The 20,830-nt window shown below is 44.3% G+C and overlaps 1 protein-coding gene across 5 annotated transcripts in view; it reads right to left on the bottom strand.

Moving 5' to 3' along the window:
* The window catches only part of DIP2C (disco interacting protein 2 homolog C), a 223,146-nt gene that overhangs the window by 12,473 nt on the left and 189,843 nt on the right, over positions 1-20,830 (bottom strand). For 3 of the 5 annotated variants that reach the window (XM_068145741.1, XM_068145740.1, XM_068145744.1), the window contains 8 exons: positions 19,735-19,858; positions 18,042-18,163; positions 16,896-17,007; positions 16,670-16,779; positions 13,002-13,132; positions 4,695-4,863; positions 3,707-3,877; positions 113-142 (listed from right to left, as the gene is read on the bottom strand). In XM_068145741.1, coding sequence (XP_068001842.1) covers positions 113-142; positions 3,707-3,877; positions 4,695-4,863; positions 13,002-13,132; positions 16,670-16,779; positions 16,896-17,007; positions 18,042-18,163; positions 19,735-19,858 — 969 coding nt within the window. The remainder of the gene's footprint in view (positions 1-112; positions 143-3,706; positions 3,878-4,694; positions 4,864-13,001; positions 13,133-16,669; positions 16,780-16,895; positions 17,008-18,041; positions 18,164-19,734; positions 19,859-20,830) is intronic. The other 2 variants (XM_068145742.1, XM_068145745.1) reach the window with 1 other exon arrangement.

Below are 20,830 nucleotides of genomic sequence, written 5' to 3' on the forward strand. Positions count from 1 at the left end.
TATGATTTCATGGAAGGATCTGAAAATCCCCAAATCTCCAGGCTCAATTTCTAGTCTGTCCCACTGTTGGAAGCTGATAGGTGGGTATTGAGGGAACATGAAAATCCCCTACCTGCTCGGCCAGCTTCCCCAGCCTGTGAGGCTATAGCAGCAGGAATAGCAGGGATGAGGGAGAGAAGGAAAGAAGGAAACACAAGACAAAAATAATAACAAAAAATGGGAATGAAGGGTGGGAGGAAAAGTAAAAAAAAGAGGAGAGTGCAAAAAGCAGGGAGTAAAATAAAAAGAAAAACAATGTCAAATACAGGAATCTTACAAATTAACCATTATACCATTAAAGGTTAAAAAAAGTAAAAAATGAGGTGTCAACATTTTAGTAGAGCAACAGAAGAGACAGCTGTAGACTACTAACCTTGGACAAACAGACTTAAATGGTTTTAAGACACTACAGACAATGTTGTTAGTGGAAAACATGTGTCTAGCACACTAATAATCTCTGGTTGGTTGGATTGGGTGTAGAAGTCAGAATACATTATGGCCCTGCTGTTTTGAGGCACATCCACTGAGACAGAGATTCCGGGGCTGCCATTTCACTACTAAGAGAAGGCTGTGAGCGATGTCCTCTGGAAAGCAAACATAAGCTCTCTTCCTGGAAGAAACCAGGATTAGTGTACAGTGGCAGAAGATACTTACACCTTGTTTTACACTCTAGCCAAGCCTAGAGTGACTGACTCAGTTTGTCTGTGCCCACTTACTTGTGAGCCAGAGAGGGAGAACATCTGTAATGCTGATAACGGGAAAACACCAATGTGACCTCTGTTGGATCTGACACTTAGCAAGGGCATGCTAGGTAGTGTTCAAGGGAATAAAAAAGAGGCAAACATCATTTTCTGCCTGAAAATGGATACATCAGGAGTCACATCCCTTGGAGTAAGTAATTCCCTGCCCGTGCACAGGCTGCTGCTAGCGAACCATCCCTGGTTTGTGCAAACCTCTGCAACAGGACAGGTTATTATTCTCCTGATAAATACTGCACAGGGAACTACCCCAGCAAGTCAGCAATAGGAATCGCCATGTTCCAGCACCATGTCTCTACCTAGTTTCCACTGAGGTCCAAGGCCAAGCTGCATGCTCTTCCCTGTTCCCTCCCAAGTTAAAAAAACAGGATCAAGGCAATCAGAAGACCCAAGAACTGAAAAACAACTGCTGTTTGGGGTTCAGATTTTTTAGGTTTTTTGCTATCAAAGGATGTGGCCTCAGTGTTTATTCTGACTCTGCTTCTGCTCCAGTGATTCTCAGAAAGAGGATATTTTATTTACACTTAACAGTCTCAAGTACCAAGCACGGCAGCTGGAGCTGTGAAAAAAACTTCATGGCATGACACATAGTAAAGGTGGGAAAACACAGAACCTGAGGGAACTCAGCCAGTGTGAATCATACCTCTGAAAAACGCATGGTCCCCTGTTGGGACACATCACAGAGCTATCCCTTATTTGAATAGAGAAAAGCCTCAAAAATATCACTATCACTAAGTGAAGAGAAACACTGAGCCCTAAAGCTGCTAACAGAGCTCTCTTTGATAGGTAGTAAAAGAAGGATTCATTTCATAGAACTTAAACCTCAAAGAAGAAAGTGGGCAGTGTGAAGTAGGAAGCACCTCCTGATTTGTGACAAATGCCATCTTAATTAGAGGTGACATAAAAGAAGCAAGAGGAACCCTACTCACTCACCCTAGCTTTGGCAGATTTGGTAGTACATTTTCAGGGTTAACTAAGGAAAATGAACCAATTCTAGAAGCTTTTTCATCCAATGAAATTGAGTAGCAGATTCAGTAAAATGAAAATACTTATTTCAAGTGTTTAAATGGAAATTAACTAAAATCCTAGAGAACCATCTGAGCTGTTGTAAGAAACAGGCTACTTCTCATATTTAGTTTTCTCTCTTTCCTGAGGTTGCTAAGATGCTGTTTAATGAGGATTAAAGTATGTTGGATGCAATCCTTTAATCTCAGAAATCCCCAGACTGTTATCTGTGACTATATAGCAATAAAAGGTCAGATATTAAAAGTATAGAACTGCCTAAAGATGAAGAGAGTTATTTAATTTCAGAAGTATACCTCTAAAACTGTAGTCCAAAATGACTGCATCAAAAGAAACAGCAAATTAGCTCTGAATTTGAGAGGAAATGAATTAAAACAACAACACATTAGTCTGCCTGTGATCTTAATCCTGAAATGAATATAACTTGGCAGGCTAAGGCTGTTTTGTACGTAAGAGATTATCACAATGGTTTCCTTTCTGAAATAATCTCTAATAAAAGGCTATATGCTGCTATGCAGTTTTTATAGAGACACATATATATAAATGCATGCTCCACCCTCCTCCTCCTGGAGGGTGAAACAACAGTGAAAGTGTTTTGGAAAAGTCAGGATACCTTCCCCTGGAAACACTCAAGTCCTAAACTTGTCACAAAAACTGGAAATGAAGTGAAGGAATTACCAAAGATCACATCCAGATTGCATTAGAGGTGGCTCATAGACAAGAAACTCTGAGTAGGCTTTTTGCTGGCAAGGGTCAATATCTGAAAGTGGAGATGTGTTTGGAAAGGTGATCATAGAGAGGCTGGATCACAGTGATCCCTGTGCAAGGTGGTGTTCCAGCAGCCACACCTGGATCTCACAGATGACAGAATTTGGAAGGAAAAAGGCAAAGGCAGATGCTATCGACTCAAACATCTTTACCAAGTCTTTTTATGCAGTGTGAAGAATCCAGAAATCATGAGTCACTTCAGGAACATATTGGAAACAATGCTGATTACAGGAACCTTATCAATCAAGATTAAAATTCCTTCTGCTCCTTCAAAGGACACAGTGCTGCATCTTTATGTTCTCTATCAAAAGGGTGCTTTGTGGTGATGCTTGTAAGTAACATCCTTAGAAATTTTTCCACCTCCCCTTAAAACTTGCCAAAATTTGCCTCAACTCAACTGCTTCAAGAGCCATTCCAGTTGGCAGAGTGCTGTTACTAAGCACAGCCTGCTCTGGAATGGCTTTTCTTCATGCCAGTCATACCACCACTCTTCAGACACTCCTTATGGCTTTTAGTTTGTCCTATGGTCTGAGATGCAGCATCTTGGCAGAACCCAGTGAAACCTGTCACTTAGCTGTATGATCAGCCAGGCTTCAATCATCCCCTCCTTCAGAGAGTTAGCCACTTTTACAGTTTGATTCAATAACTCTCTCAGGGATTTCTGTAAAGAATCACCTAGGAAGCAAACTTCAGCCAAGGAGGTGACACAGTCAAAAGGCAGATGCAGGTAGCCAAGCACTAGCCCAGCCTGGCTCTGTACTGCTCAGGATTTACAGCATTTCTAAGCATATTCAGCTTTACAGCACATTTGGAGTGGACTGACCCAGAAAACAGCTAAGTACCCACAGGGTCACTCGCTCTCGCCTCTGCTAGCAGAACCAGGGAGAGCACAGGAAGAACAAAAGCAAGAAAATCCACAGACGCTATGACTGCAATGTGAGAAGGATGAAGAGCTGGCACAGTGACAGAAGTTTACTCCCTGTATGTGTAAGAACATTAAGTACCATATGCACTGTCCTCATACATCTGCAACCAAGCAGCCAAAGGAAATGTAATGAATGCTTCTGAAAACCCTTCTCTTACAAAAGTTTTGAGCTGATAGAGTGAAAAAATCTTACCTGCAAACATATTGCCAGGTTAACTCTGCAGCCCAGAGATGTGCTGACAGCCCGTGGATGCAGACCAAGGTCTTTAAACAGCTTTGAGAATGACTGAGTGAGAGCTATCCGAGGCCGCTCCTCCGCCACTACCACACAGGTGCGGACACGCGACAGGTCCAGTCCCCGTGCCTGAACAGAGGGAGAATTGTCACACAGGCCACAGGCAGGCAGGGCTCACCAGAGGCAGCCAGCAGTGCTGGAGTCTGTTACACAGTTATCACAGCTCAAGAGGAACAGTGGAGGCACAGCCAGAGCCTACGGTGCCGGCATGGTCTGCACTGCTCCTGAGGTGACAGTGGAAGAGCAGACACTTGCCTCCCATCCCCACATGTGCATGTAGGGAGAGATGGGTATGCCAGTTCTGAGGGGAGGAAATGCCATTTCCCAATGTTAATTCAGAAAGTCAGTAAATAACAGGTAACAGGAAGCAGTGTCTAGCCTTGGGAAAACTGATTAGGAAATGATTAGGTCTAATTTGTTTCAGCAGCATACTGGAAATTCCAGATGATTTCAGAATTGTAACTGGCTGCCTGGCTTCTAACTCTAGGGAAACAAAAGAAGATCAAATCACCCCATACAGTAAGGTCAATCCAGTTAAAACAACACAGCAGGTACAGTACTTTTCAGGTACATGATTTTTTAATTGCAGGGGCCAACCCCAAACTTCTATTTCATATCCCCAGGGAATTCACACAACAGAATACGCACAGTAACACCCCTGGGTCCCTTGGGCACTCACACCTCTGTTTGTCAGCACTTGCCTATCGACACAGGCAACAACACAGACCAGAAAGCTTAGATAAATAAAAGGCTCTCCTTGGTGTTTAAAAGCCTTGTGAGCTGCAAGAGAATGGCTGATATTCATAGACAGCTTCTGGCAAGGAGCTGCACTGGTTCAAGCACCACCACGTAGGTGGCAGGTTGAGCAGGACAGCACAGCACTCACCTTCAGCGACTCTGTTTGTGAGCCCAGTCCTTTAGTACAAAGCTCCATGACTGAATAGGAGCAGAAAGTGTCTCTCACTTTGTACTGACTCACGGCCAGAAGCCAGAGAGCAGGGTTGGTCTCCAGTTCTGAGGGAGGGATCAGAATGGACTGGTGTCCTGAATAAACGCTGTGGAGACACAAGGGTCATTAATACACACTGAGTGCCTGTCCCCCCATGCCTGCAGGCTGAGGGCCACTGGGTAGAGCTTATCACAGCACAGGGTGAGCCCTGCCATGCTTCACAGTGCTGGACAGGCACAGCTCTTTTACATCAGCTTTGACTCTGGCTTTTGACTCCATGAGGAAACCTGAGACAAGCAGACAGAACATGCTGCTAGAGCACCAGTTCATCCAAAATGGACCTTGCTGTTAGAACTGTACTGAAGACAGCAACACAGCTTGGTTATTAATGGTGCCAATAAACGCTATCATAATATCAACAAACTCATGTGTTGCTGACAAATAATTAAGATTGAGTAATTACCATTTTAAGATACCTTGATTAAAAGAGGATTTGATTACTAATATAGAAATAACCTCTCTCCTGCTGAGGCAAGTGAGAGCTTTGCAATTATTTTCAATGGAGTAAATTTAACAATCCTTGTATCTTTCTTCTGTGAAAATTTTATGAACTTTTAAACCCCAAATATTCAACATTTCTTGTTTATTAGATACCCAGTGAGCACAGCTATCAAGAAAAGACACCTATCAGAGTCCCTGAAGGAACTGAGTATGTCAGAGCTAATTTCTCTGGTACCGAAGATTCTCCCCAAGGGAGTAAGTATTCCCAGTTTGATGTCTGCATTTCCTATGGGTCCTACGCTGTTCACCCATCTCAGCCAGGCAGATTTCCCATCACTTTACAGTCCCCTCACACTTTATTTGTGAGTTGTAAATATTTCAGACTGGAAGGGTCTCAGGATAACCCTCCCACATCAGAAGTTCTGAGAACCAGAGATTTATGATGCACACGAGAGAAAGTAGTGTAGGACTTGAAACTCTGCCACACCAGGCTGGCAAGGTAAACCCGACCCCTTCACACCCAAGTGCCAAGGGTAAGATGTGAAATGGAACTTTCTCTTCAGGACTGTGAGCAGGCGATTAGGAATATGCATATGAGCACCCCTGTAACATTTGCCTTGGGAAGAAGATACACACCTTTGCAGTTCTTGAAGATGGGCTGCTCACAAAGCTTCTCTCCTAGGTGAGTGCCCCTACTCCCCCCAAACCCTGATGACAGCTTTCCAGTTTAGAACAAGGTGTGTGTGACCTGGATGGCTTTACTTGGTATCATGGAGCCATAAAGGCTGCACAAGTCCAGCCTTAATGGTAGTTAATAATCCAGATAGTTTAGGTCTCTGCTGGGGTTCAAAGAATTCCATTTACCATCCAATGAAACTTGCATCCTTGACCACTTGTCTACATATCTACCACCCTTGGTGACTGATGAGCAGGGACTTGCCTGGCAGCAAAGTGTTCTCAAATACAGTGACTCAATGACTACATCGCAGGGTGGTCAGATGAAGCTTTCTGCTTTCATGTTGCTTGTATGCAGTCAGTGTGAAGTGTGACTGAACCCTGAGCATGTGCTTCACAGACAAGGAAAGAGATGCTGGCAAAGTCACCCAAGCCTGAAAGGAGCATGCTCTGAGCTTAAGCAGCAGATCAAACCCAGCCAGGGAGCAGAAACAGTTTTTACTGTACATATTTATCCACTCTTTCTTTCTCAGCCAATCCCATTAAGTTTTTTCAGAGAAGACCAAAAGGTCTTAACTCTTTGCAAATTTAAAGTTAGGGCCCCACAGACAATCAAGGTGTGTGATCTGTCTGCACAGTTCTTATAAACAGGAAGCTTTAACCACCTGAGTAAGAAACAGGGATATCCTCCAATCGGTATGAAGAGAGTACACAGAGATCTGGCATCAAGCCCTTCCTTCTGTCCCTGAACTCCTCTGGTTGATGGAACCAGAATCCAGAGAGAAAAAATCCACCCAGTGATGAACAAACTACCAGGAGGTCAAATGTGGGAGAATTATTACTCAGAATCACATTGAGCCACCTTATGTACCACTTACTCAGCTGGGCAGAACATACTAAAATAAAGCCAAAATCAGAAGTGCAGACTTTATCCCTGCACTGAGAAGTGCCCACAAGAGAAAGCTGCATTGCTTGCAGCAGAAACACAGGAAATTGATTCCAAGTGCATTTTACCAGGAAATGGTCCCAAACAGTGGAATTTGGCAATACAAATTCACATCACAAAGTTTTTGGCCCTTCAGCAACACTAATGAGTGGGGGTGAACTGCCTCCCTCTCCTGATCAACTTGTGCTGGACAATAAGAAAGATACTCTTTGTGTTTGCACTTAGCCTCCCACCAACAGCCATGCAGCAAAGCCTGATGATTTGAGTGCAGAATAAGCACATTTTCTCCAGACTAAGGGAAACAAACACTCCTATGAGCAGACTCTGACTAAACCAAACACTCTGGAGAGACAGAAAGAAATTGAGATGTTGCTGGTACCTTTTCTGAGTTTCCTAACCCCTCAGGAATTACACAGCAGCAGAGCAGCAGGGTGCAGAACTGCAGAGACTATTGGATAGACCTGGACATCTGTTCATCAGACTCCACCATTTTTAGAAGATGGAGTAGGCAAAAAAGGAGAGAGACTACAGAACATCCCTACATCATCCTGTCACAATGACTTCTGAGGTACAGAGGCAGAGTGAAATGCAGTGGTAGCTAAGGTGGGAGATCACCTTTCAGAATGTGGCAGGAGTTGATCTGTTAGAGGGTAGGAGAGCTCTGCAGAGGGACCTTGCCAGGCTGGAGAGATGAGCAGAGTCCAAGGGCAGGAGACTGAACACATCCAAGTGCCAGGTTCTACACATTGGCCACAGCAACCCCATGCAGCACTACAGGCTGGGGTCAGAGTGGCTGGAGAGCAGCCAGGCAAGGAGGGACCTGGGGGCACTGGTTGACAGTAGGCTGAACACGAGCCTGCAGTGTGCCCAGGAAGCCAAGAAGGCCAATGGCATCCTTGCCTATATCAGGAACAGTGTGGCCAGCAGGAGCAGGGAGGTCATTCTGCCCTGTGCTCAGCACTGCTCAGGCCACACCTTGAGTCCTGTGTCCAGTTCTGGGCTCCTCAGTTTAGGAAACATGTTGACTTGCAGCAATGTGTCCAGAGAAGGGCAATGAGGCTGGTGAAGGGTTTGGAGCACAGCCCTGTGAGGAGAGGCTGAGGGAGCTGGGGTTGCTTAGCCTGGAGAAGAGGAGGCTCAGGGGAGACCTTATTGCTCTCTACAACTACCTGAAGGGAGGTTGTAGCCAGGTGGGGGTTGGTCTCTTCTGTCAGGCAAGCAGCACCAGAACAAGAGGACACAGTCTCAAGCTGCGCCAGGGGAGGTCTAGGCTGGCTGTTAGGAAGAAATTCTTCATAGAGAGAGTGATTGCCCATTGGAATGGGGTGGTGGAGTTGCCATCATTGGAGATGTTTAGGAGGAGAGTTGATGGGGTGCTTGGTGCCATGGTTTAGTTGATTAGATGGTGTTGGACACGATGATCTCGAAGGTCTCTTCCAACCTGGTTTATTCTATTCTATTCTAAGGCTGCCTTCCTTTAGGGGACTGTGAAGTGATGAGGAAACCCACGTATTCAGGTGGTGGATGGAGCCTTGGCTTTTGGCAGGAAGTGAAGAGCCTACACTAAGCAAGGGCTGCCCAAGGACAGGATATTCCAGTCAAAGACACCAGGATGTGTTTTGGTATGAAAGTAACATCTGATCACCTGTTCCACTGCCTGGCAGGCTGTTTTGGCAGCATATGGAGATGCCTGGAAAGAGATCTTGGCACTTAACTGTTCCACTGAACCAAACATTTACCCCATGTTCTGCTGAGGCAGATTAACAGTAAAGTCAGAGGTATCATTATGGTTCCAGAAATTTCAGCAGGGTAATAAACGCTGACAAATGACAACTGCAACCTGCAATTGCATTCTGGCAGGCTACTGCCCTGCCACTGCCCTTAATTCTGCTGTCCTTCTCAGGTGACATGAGCTGTTTCTCACTTCATAGCAGAAGGCAGGGAGGTACGGCTGAGTCTTGTACATACAAGCATTCTCATTAGGAAGCATGATGTTGACCGCTCCTGAGCACACACACATCACCTGGCAGCACCAGGAGTGGAAATCAGACACCTGGTGGAACAGCGAGTGCTCAAGGCCATTTCAACTCAAAGGCTTCTTGCCTCAATACTTAAAGTAGGTGAGTAAGCTTTAAACCTCTGGCCAGTTTCTGTGTTGGAAGTAAAAGGAGAGCTGCCCACCTTGCCCTGGACAAATAATACCCAGCCTGGGGTTACCTGGAGGGTGCAGACAGCAGTGTCACTTCTGCTGGTGGTGGCATCTGCATTAGAGGCATCCTAAGGCAGGCAAGAGGCTAAGCAGATCTGGCTCAGTTCATTAAAGCCCAGATTGTATTTGGAAGTCATTACTCAGACTTGGCACCACGCAGATGTTGCCTCAGCACCACCTCTCCTGCCCCTGACACTTCCCTATGTTGCAGGCAGGTCTGCAGAGTGAGTCTGTCCATGCACTGCAGAACTTCCACATCAAGGTGACTCAGAACTTCCAGCTGCACTTGAACCTTCTAGACTCCACGGGCCACGCAAACTGCCTCTTCCACAAATAACTGCCTCTTCCACAAACTGCCACTGGCTAAAGTTCCAGGGCAGATGGACAGAGGGCAATGTGGGCAGGCACACCTCTGCATTCCTCCTGCCCCAGTTATGCACCTTGCAACACACGAGTGATGGTTGTGTTCATATCCTTCACTTCCCAGGTCAGAATTGTCTTCTTCTGATGTGGCTTTTGGGCTTCTTTAAGAGTATGAAAGAGAAAACCAGGAAAAGAATGTATTCTTTAATTGAATTATTAGTAAAAGCCTGTTAAAATTAGGAAGCTTGGGGTCGGTGAACTCACATGATGGGGCTGATGACTCTGCCACACCCAGGATGTGCTGTTCGGTGACAAAGGGCCCAAGGAAACCCTGCTGGAGCATGCAGCCACTTCAGAGGGAACGTGGGAAATCCCACTTTTCACAAATGTATTGCTCTGCTTTGCAAGGTTTCTTGTCTTTATTATTTTATACCCTTTAGGCCATAAAATAATAAATATTTTAAAATAAAAACTTTGCAAAACTATGCAATATGTTCCACACTTACCAAAGGGCTGGCTCCATGCTCCAGCAGCTTTCCTAAGTAGCTCTGACCTGCCAGAATGGAGCATTCTGGGCAGCGCAGGGGAGCAGGCCAGCGCAAGGCCTAAGCACCTACAACGGGGATAAAAGGTTAGTTTTCTCTCATTCCTTACTCAGTGCCTCCTCTGGGCTGGTTTAGTTTAGTTTTGTCTTTTAAACTGCACCCAGCAGAGGAGGTTGCTTTCCCTTCCTGCTGGGCCCCTCCAATGCAGACTTTCTGTTCAAGTCTCCAAAGCCCCTAGCAGATCCAATGGAAGACTGCCTCACTGCCATGTGCCTTTACTCAGTGGGAGTGCTGACAGACAAGCCCAAAGGTACCCTAGGATCCTCTCAGGTAGAAATCTGGGCTGTAAAATCATAGCATCATAGAATGCTTGGGGTTGGAAGGGATTTTTAAAGGTCATCTAGCTGTGACCCTCTGCAATGAGCAGGGATATATTCAGCTAGGTCAGGTTGCACAGAGAGCCATCCAATGTCCTCTTGAATGTTTCCAGGGCTGAAGCATCCACTATAAACTGTAAAAAACTTTTTGCTTATAATCTAAATCTATGCTCTTTCAGTTTAAAACCCTATCCCTTGTCCTGTCACAACAGGTCCTTCTCTCTTAGACTGTCCCCATCCTTTTTAGAAGCCCCTTCTAAGTTTTGAAAGGCTGCAATAAGGTCTCCTGTGAGCTTTTTCTTCTCCAAGCTGAACAACCCTGACTCTCTCAGCCTTTCTTCACAGGAGAGGTGGTTCAGTTCTTTGATTATTTTTATGGCCCTCCTCTGGACCTGCTCCAATGCCCATCTTGGGCTGAGGACTCCAGAGCTGCACACAGTACCCCAGGTGAGGTCTCACCAGAGCAGAGTACAACAGCAGAATCACCTCCCTCAACCTGCTGCCCATGCTTCATTTGATGCAGCCCAGGACACCACTGGCCGCCTGCTCTGTGAGTGCAAACATGCTGGTGAGGATTTGGATATGCTAAACTACAAGAAATAGAATGTGAAGTTAAAAACTTTTAAGTTAGGAAGAGAAATGTCTAACAATCTGAGTGATGTATTTTTTCCTATCACATCAAATAGGAGTCATTGCTAAAATAGCAATGAAATGGAAATTAAGGTTGTAAGTGGAACTAATGGAGCTGTGTGTGGTGTCAGCTTTCTCTACATGACATTCACAATTCAAGGAGCCTGCAGTTTTTCTGGGTTTATAGGAAAAGGAGATCAGAGGCAAAGGAGGGATTGACACTATAGCTCAAGAGACTGGAGTGTTGCTGGTGTGATCTATTTCCTCAACACCCTGCTTTTCTTTCTCTTCCTTGAAAATGATATAAAATTGCCTATTCCTTCTATAAGCCACACAGGGGCATAACCCTTGATTGTTTTCTCCTGAAAATCTGCTGCCAGTCATAACCATTTCCTTCAAAAAGGCTGAATACTATCAGTACTGGGAAGCATCTAAGGGCAGCGAATGCGTATTTATTGCAAATATGTGGTTCTGGAAGAAACAGGAAAATTCTGTATTCTGGACACAAGCACTACAAACTTCCTGGGGTTTGGACAGGTCAACACTTCTCTGTATTTTATGGTCCTATCATGATGTTGTATTGCAGTTAATCTTGGCTGCTCCATGTCTGAACATTTGCCCACACAATAATAATACCCCCCAGAGATGAACTTTCCTATGGTGCACTGAAGTCCTTCCTTGGTCCCACTGAATGCACCCTGGCAGATTTGGCTTGGCCCCCAGCACAGCAAAGTCCTAGCAGTGTTGCCACCAGGGCATGCTGGAACATCCAAGTCTATACAAGAAATATTCAACTGACTTAAAAAAAGTTAACTGGGGTTGATTTAATTAAAATCTCAACACTACTGAAAGGTTTTCCTCAATTCTTTTGCAGTCTCAGTATTTTTATTTCTGTGTTGGGTATACTTCAGTATCAGTATCACTAAGGTTGGAAGAGACGAGACACGGAGGTAAGATTCTGCAAAACAAGAAATCTCATCTGCATGTAAAATCTGAAATAATATTAGGGTGAGTACAGTTTAAATCAAGAAAGACTAATCAAGAACGAGTAAGAGAACGCTGTTAATCTTTGCCCCATTTAGTACCAAGTATTTTTAAAGGGTAACAAACCAGGCCAATAGCCTACTTTTAAATAAACAATGCTTGCTCAGAACTAATTGCAGCAGCTGTTACCAAGTCTTGCTTCCCTCCAGAATTTAGTAAATTGGTAAAAAGTATATCCAGAGTGCTTTTATTGCTCTGTTTTTTCTTCATTTTAGTGACTAAAATCAGCAGTACTGCTAACGCCAAAGATCCTCCTATGGAGGGAGCAAAGATGTCAGTCTACTTTGACTCTAAGATGTCTTCACAAAAATATGCTCCATTAACACTCCATAGCTCTTCCCTTTGCAGCAACCCAGCTAACTTAAAAAAAAAAAAAAAAGGAAAAAAAGGAAAGGAAAAAATCAATGGCACCGCTCTTAGTGCTGAACTGTAACTTCCCTGGAGCATTCAGGCTGACAGAAGTGTTAACTTGCCAACCTTCGTATTAACTGAGAAAGCAGATGTGTATTTCCGGTGGCTTTGCTACTGCCATTAGAATTATCCTTCTGCAAGAAAACATACTTCCATGTCCCTGCAAAAATTACTGCTCTAAGTTCCACAAATGAGGAAGTCCCTGATATCTACTCATGCTTTCAGACTACAGAATGAAAAGGAGAAAACTGGTTCTGTAAGGCAGTAGTGGTAGAGTGCTGCCTTCATCACACAAAATCAGCTATACTCTGCAGAGACAGCAGGAAAAACAGCAGGAGCTCACTGAGCAGCTGTGCTGGTGCTCTGCGCTCCCAAGTTTAAAACCTTCAGCCATGCCCCACCACGCGTGTACTCTCCTAGAGCACCCTCCATGTAGTTTTCTGCTATTGCCTGTGTCAGTCCCAGAGGCACTGTCTGTTCCTCCCATGCTGTCATCGCTCATATCACCCGGGTTGCGCTGCTGCAGCACAACAGAAAGCTCACCTGCAGAGGCACCAGAGGACAAACCCAAGTCCACAGTACGGGTCCAGGCAGATAGCAACTTCTCTGGAGGGATAAAGCTCACACTGCAGCTTAATAGAACGACAAAAGGCACTAGTGGCTGCATGAGACATCTGAAAGACAAGAGCAAAGTAATTACAGTGATTAACTGCGTCCTTTGGAAGACTGGTTGCCACACTGCACCAAGTGCTTAAATCAGCTACAGGATAAAGAAAGCACATCAATGTTGACTTTGTGCTCAGTGTAAACACACATGTAATTTATATCTAAGACTGCAGAATTTCCCGTCAGGAGGGCATCCAAATAAAAAGAAAGGGGAGGGGAGACAGAATGAATAAGTTTTAACTGATTTAGGGAGAAAGCTGTAAGAGGTTAAAGATGTGCTTCAAGCTGTATCACAGCTCATGACAACAGCTAAACTTTCCAGAGGAACAACTGAATGACCGCAGCATCTGGCTGAAGTGTTTTGTCATCAGTAACATATTCCTAAGTACATCTTTCATAATACAATGAATAAATGCATCAACACACTTCTTAAACTGAGGAGGACTGTGCACACAAAAGGGTTCTAAGGACCTAATAATTCAGTGCTAAAGATCCCCAATAAAGGTAGTAAGGATTCTGTAATGTGCCATGTTACCCATCTCCTAATGGAGTCACAGGCTCTTAAAAGCTTGGTAAGAAAGCTCTCAAAGGTAATACAAGCAGAATGCAAGGACACAAAACCTGAAGGAAATTATTCTGAATTTTTTTTCTAGTGCTGAGGTGTTTCCCACACTCACAAATCCTTGTTTACAAGTTCTAACTACAGTAGGAACAGAACTGCATCTTTTCATTTTTGTCCTCTCTATTATCACCAAGATAACCGTGTTAGCAACACTGCCTAGACATGATTGCACTCATCTCACTTTTGATCTCTGCCACATTCTGAGCTAGTTGCCTTATACACTCTTACAGTCAATGGAATGAAACAGGCAGTTGGAAGGTAAAATTAAATTGGTGTTAAGGCGCATAGGGACCTCGACTGACTGGACAGATGGGCAGAGTCCAATGGGATGGCATTCAACAAGTCCAAGTGCCGAGTGCTGCACTTTGGCCACGGCAATCCCACGCAGAGCTACAGGCTGGGGTCAGAGTGGCTGGAGAGCTCTCAAACAGAGAGGGACCTGGGGGTGCTGATCGACAGCCACCTAAACATAAGCCAGCAGTGTGCCCAGGTGGCCAAGAAGGCCAATGGCATCCTGGCCTGCATTAGGAATAGTGTGGCCAGCAGGAGCAGGGAGGTCATAGTGCCCCTGTACTCTGCTTTGGTTAGGCCACACCTTGAGTACTGTGTCCAGTTCTGGGCCCCTCAGTTTAAGAAGGACATCGAAACACTTGAAGGTGTCCAGAGAAGGGCAACAAGGCTGGGGAGAGGCCTTGAACACAAGCCCTACGAGGAGAGGCTGAGGGAGCTGGGATTGTTTAGCCTGGAGAAGAGGAGGCTCAGGGGTGACCTCATTGCCCTCTACAACTACCTGAAAGGTGGTTGTAGCTGGGAAGGGGTTGGTCTCTTCTCCCAAGCAACCAGCACCAGAACAAGGGGACACAGTCTCAAGCTGCGCCAGGGGAGGTTTAGACTCGAGGTGAGGAGGAAGTTCTTCACCGAGCGAGTCATTCGGCATTGGAATGTGCTGCCCAGGGAGGTGGTGGAGTCACCGTCCCTGGAGGTGTTCAAGAGGAGATTGGACGTGGCACTTTGTGCCATGGTCTAGTCATGGGGTCTGTGTTGATAGGTTGGACTCGATGATCCTCGAGGTCTCTTCCAACCTTAGTTATACTGTGATACTGTAAATAGGGGAATAAAGTTCCAGAAGTGATTTTTTTTCCTCCGTTGCCAACGAGAGCCATAACAGGGCCTGGGCATGTTCCAAGTGATGCAAAAGAAACAGCTGAGAACAGGTCTCCACGTGGTGATCATCTGCAGTTTGCAGATACCTTGTACTCCAGCTGAATCAAGATCACTTTTTCACACAGGATTAAACTGAACTCTACATGTCCAGAACTCATGTTCTTCTGTGAAGTTTACACCGTGCTGGGTGCAAGCTATTGGAAAAGTTTAGAGTAAACCACTCCCAAAGTGATTACATAACATTTATCAGCCTTTCAGAAGCCACAAAAGGTTTTTAGTTATCTCTTTTTCATTCAGCACCACTGTGTTATAAATACAAGCCTTGGGCCTCTTATCATCCTTTTATAAGTAATTAACCACTAGTGATGATCTAGCAGATGGTAACTGTTTACATAAACCTGCTGAGTCAGTGATTTGGAGCCTTGGTGACCTAGATATCAGAAGCTAATCAAGAATTCCTTGACAGACTTCTCCAGATTTCCCTTCAGCTGCATTAGGAACAGGTCTGCTGACTTACTATGTGTTTGATTACCTTTGCAGCTTTCCAAATCCTGATTTTGCACAGCTAGCATTCATTTCCCCAAGCCTGACAAGGTGGAATCCAGACCTGATTTCATATGGATGACTGCATCTGAAAAAATCCTTAAGGTTTGCTTTAGAAGATGAGCAGCCTTACATTACACTCAGCCATTCCAAACCAGATGTTTCTGCTGAGTCAGATGAATTACTCCCTAAATGCCCTGCTTCTCTCATGATTATTGGGGAGCCCAAGGAGTGGTCTCTGTCTGCAGGCATTTAAAGTTAGTGATGGAACAAATCTTCCAGGAGTATCCAGTATGTGACTATCAGCCAGCAGAGCCATTTAACCATCAGTCAACCTTGGGCTGGCCACTACACTGCTTTGTGCTTCAACTTGTCCATCTGAAAACTGGCAAAAATGATGCTTTCTTTGTTCATTAAGCACGTCAACAGCTTCTGAAAATGGATGGGTGATGTCAAAGGAATAAAATAAAGGCGAGGAGTGATACTCCAGCAAAGTCTGCTGAAGTATCCATAATCCCTGGATATGCAGCATGGAGGAGTAAGGAAATTGCAGATAGGAATAGGAGAGGTATTTTACCTTTGTCTGTGTGTTGGTGAAACCAACACTGCAATAATGCATAAGTTAACATCTAGGTGAAAGAGTTTTGATGGATTGTGGCTGAAGGGCTGGAGAAAATAGCAGAACAGAGATTTAAAGAGCTCAAGATGCCCAAGCTTATCAAACAAATCTTTTAATGCATTTCTTGCTACTTACTCTTGCATTGTACAAGGTGAATATAACAGAGATATCAACAGTTCCCTTAACTGCATGAAGAGGAGAGTATTGAAAACCAATGGCCAGTCACAATGAGGAGGAAACTGTGAATGGGCACTGAACAAGCAGCAAGAGGATAACTGAGTCTCATTTCCTTCATAAAATGGAAAAGAGAGATGCATCAGTTGAAGAATGCTGCAGGCAGACATGCCAGTGGGCTACCCACGTGGTACTGGAAAGAAGTTTTCAGTTGGAGAAGCAGAAGAGGGAATGAACTCACCGCACAGCATCGCAGTGAGCACAGAAGAACTAATTTAATGTGAAGGGACTCAAATAACCTCTGCAAGGCAGGAAGCAATTCAGTCTTTCATACAAAAAAATGCAGAGGAGTCATAGATGAGGAGCAGTGCACCCCTGCCAGCCACGCAGGACTGCAGGAATGCCGCTGTGCCCAGCCCCTACCTTCACCCCGGCCAGCATGCCAGTTGTGGAGACGCTGAAGTCAAGGTAGGCAAGCGTGTCGGGGTTAGAAGGTTTGTAGATCTGGGCAGGCCGCTTCTTTGGCAAATCATCTGGGGAGAAGAGAGGAGGACAGCGTGGTGGGTTACTGCAAGGGCACACAGAACTCGGAGTGCCTGACAAAGGCACTGACCAACGACAACAGAGTCCCCTTAGCCTCGGTGCTTACCTGTATCCAGGACGGGAGGCCACGTTCTGATGTCCACTGCTGCTGCTGCCTCTCGTGACCGCAGCAGCTTACATATTAACTGTGTAGTCATCAAGCAGGCAGAGCGGCTCACCTGGGATTGAGAAAAAAGTAATAACACAATGGGATACTGATTGATTCTCCATGAAAACCAGCAGGACTGGGATTTATTTTATGCCACAACAGGACACAGCTTTATTAGGCTTTCCAGGCTTTATTGGGTTTTCCAGTCAGGAGGTGGAAAGATGCACAAAAATGCAGCTCACAAAGCCATGTGGGATTTGCAGATTACTTGAAAACTGCACTTGGATTAGAGTGGTGTAATGAAACCAAATGCACCTTAAGAGTGAGAAAGTGACTTTTCCAACACAATGCACCAGTTATCAACCCAGATTGCCAGTAGAGTGACCAAAGCATCTCCCCTGTGATGGTAATAGATCTTGGTTTATAAATAATGTTTCCATATTGCCCAAAACCTGAACTGACATTTATATGAATAAATTTACTATCTTAAGTCAGTTTTATGTTAGTCACACATTTCCACTTCCTGTGTCAGTAATAAACCATGGGGAGCTCTTCTGGTACTAGCAAAAGTAGCTCTGGACTAGAAATTGTACGAGCTGCACTAAGAAATGAAACGGTGAACTTACTGCTCTGCATTCCAGGTGACATACTGAAGGTAGTCTCCTTTAAAATTTCCTGGGTTTGAAATTTCATGAGTAGAAACTACAAGAATGTTTCTAACCAGTTACAAACATCAATTATTTAAGGAAATATTCTGCCAAACATAAATGTGAGCACTGTTAATCACTGAAGATAGTACAGAGGAGAAACTGACAGAACAGCATCTTTCTTCTTTTCCTGAACTTTGAGAATCTGTGCTAATATTGCTAGGAGTATCTTTTTCTTTAAAGAATCTGAAACATTTCATTGAACACTGAACTTCCAGTGTTCAGCCTAAGGAAATCAGTGACCATCTGTAGACTAAATTTTACCACTGAAGTCCTGGACCTTTGAAAGGAACACAACTCTCCACCACACTCTACCATTCACTTAAGTTCCGTTCCTGAAGATGCCTAAATCCATTGACCATGACATCTGTTTGTGCACTTTCAGGTGTCTGCTCACCTCCACAATCATCTTCACTGTAGGTAATGTGGTAGCTATGTTCTGGGGGTGTGGAGGTCGAACTGTGATTGGCACACAGCCTGCATAGAGGCATCCATAAAACGCAGCAATTAGGTCTATTCCTGCATGAAGAACAAAATGAAAATCCTCCCCTGAAAATCAAATCATTTAATCACAGACACAGATGTCAGCATAACTATTGCTTGGAACTCAACCTGGAAGGTTAAATGAGCGACTAAGCCCTTCAACAGACTTCTTTTCCAGCCTGTTGTCAGTATTTGTTCAGCTTGACTGATTCCGTTCAATGTACTGCTGTAAGCAGGAAAAACCACAGGCCACACACAAAGCTGCAGCCAGAGAACATAATTTAGGTGAACTCCACCTTCATGAGCAGGAAGTAACCTGTTAAGAAGACTGATTTCTACAGATCAGTTATCTTCCTGAACTTACATTTAGAGATAAATGAGTCTACAAGAAGAGGGGTGTCCCAGCAAAGAGATGAGGTAGGATGCTTGTACCTATCAGCTGCAGAAAGAACATCTGGAGGCTTCATTAAAAACATTCTCATGTTACTTTTAAGCTTAGATATGCAGCTTTAACATCTCTGCCTGAAATATTACAGTAAAAAAAGGAGTCAGGATTTTGAAATCCTGCTTCTAACATAAAATCAGGTGCTGTTCTATATAAATACTGACTGCAGGGGACAGATTGTGGACAGCACACTTCAGGCTAGCTAAGGAGGCTGGACAGACAGCAGCACAAAGGTCCCTTGAACACTGTTGTTTGATAGATTCCTGGTGCTGTACCCAGGCTGTGATAAGATGACACCAGGGGATGTTTTATGCTCTCAGTGGAAAAGGACCTGCAGTACTGCTAGGTTATTGTTCCTTAAATAAAATGTTTTATTCATAGGAAGGGAAATACAGACAATAAACCCTGAAGTTTGAAACAGCAGTCTTCTTTTGTGGAAGAGGTTTTCTCATATTAACTGCCAAGAAATTACTCCTATAAAGTTTTAACCAGTATCTCACAGCCCTTACAACCTATATATCACAGTACCGACCTTCAATCAGATTGATTGTTTCACCAACACACGTGAAATGCTAAGGATAAAAGAGCAGCACTAGATCAGAAATAATTCCAGGCATGGTACCAGTTAACACAAGCTTAAAAGCTTGGATGTCCAAGGAGAGCACAGAGAGCTCTCTAGGCTGAAGATCTATAGAGAAAATAGTGACAATAATTTGGTGCTTCTAAATCATCTGCATCTATTAGTCATATTTCTACTGTAAAAACCCATGGATTACTTCCTAGGTACTGCTGCTTTACCCTCATGAAATCAGCACTTCCAAGAAGGAATTCAGCAGGCGAATCTAAGAGCACTCAGCAAAGTATTTTATCAGAACTCTGCTCATAAAAAGGTAGATTTCCAGCAAATGAAAAGCTAAGCAGTAATTAAATTTGACTGCTTGTAAGAGACAGGTTTCAAAAACAAAGGTTAATCTTAATCTGAGCCCATGGAAATAATATCCCTGCACATGTGCAAAAGAGAAACTATCTTCAGTATGTGTGATTAAGTTCAACATCGTGTACCAAGGACAGACACTTTGTATTTTGCCAGTTTCATAGGTTGGTAATGCCACCAATGCAAACTTTTGGGACTACCAAGGTAGTGAACATGGCAGTTCTTTACCTGGTGGGTAAACCAAAGCCACGTGGTCTCCATCCTGTAAATGCCCCCTCTCCATCAACATGACAGCTATCTTCTCAGCTCGTTTGTGGAGCTGGACACAGGTTAGCGAGTTGGCTATTGTTCCCTGCACAGGAAGGAAGGGAAACATCACAGGAGGGAACGCAATGCACTGAAACTCCTGTTTTCCTCTGCACTTTGGGAGCTGCTGCATGAGGTGCCACCACAATATGTCATGCAATCAACTGAAATACAAAAACCTTCAGTCTTATACCAAACTGTGGTTGGAAGGAAAAAAAGGTATTTGTAAAGCAGAGGAATGTTCTCTATTCCTTTATCTGTAGCTTCTGTACTTCCCCTGCTACGCAGGCAGCATTCCTGCTGCAGCCAGAAAAGTGCCTTTAAGGTCATTGCAGCAATCTGGAGGCTCTGTGGAAAGCAATCCTGGAAATTGCACTTTGTCATCTGCATGCTGGAGCAAAGCCAAATGGCACAGCAGAAACACTTCAAAAGACAGAGGAGAAAACAATACTTTGTGACAGGGAGAAGAATTAGTCTGGAACAAAAGCTAAGCATATGCATATAAATGAAATAGAGAAGAAAGGCATTTGTTGAATTTGAGTCACTCTGGCCAGCATGGGAAAAAAAAAAGAAGGAAAGCAACAAGGGGAAAGAACAAGGTGCTATAGTTTGGCCTTTTGAAGCACTTCTAATAGCACCAACCCAACAGGATCAAAGGAGGAAAAAGCTGCACACTTAGGATATAGTATCACTATCCAGGGAGACAGCACTGCAGAGAAAGCATGGTCTACCTTTTTAAAGTATTCCCCACCCTCTGTTCTAACCAAGCAAGGAACAAGCATTGGGCCTGCTTGATGATTTTTGTCCACCATCAGCACCCAACATAGCACTGCAGTTTTTACTGAGCACAAGCCTAAGAAAGGAGAGAGCAGTTTGATGTGCCTAGCACTGGAATTAGTGGCATGTTACCAGGCATCACTTCACATTTCCTACCTTTACTGTAATCAACAAAGAGGACAAGCTAACTGAAAGTGAAAAGGACCAAGTGAGGGCTTAGCTTCAACATCTTCAGGCAATC

The sequence above is a fragment of the Melanerpes formicivorus genome, unplaced genomic scaffold (genome assembly GCF_026170545.1).
Source record: "Melanerpes formicivorus ecotype bairdi unplaced genomic scaffold, bMelFor1.0.p_v2 SCAF_13, whole genome shotgun sequence".
Lineage (NCBI taxonomy): Eukaryota > Metazoa > Chordata > Aves > Piciformes > Picidae > Melanerpes > Melanerpes formicivorus.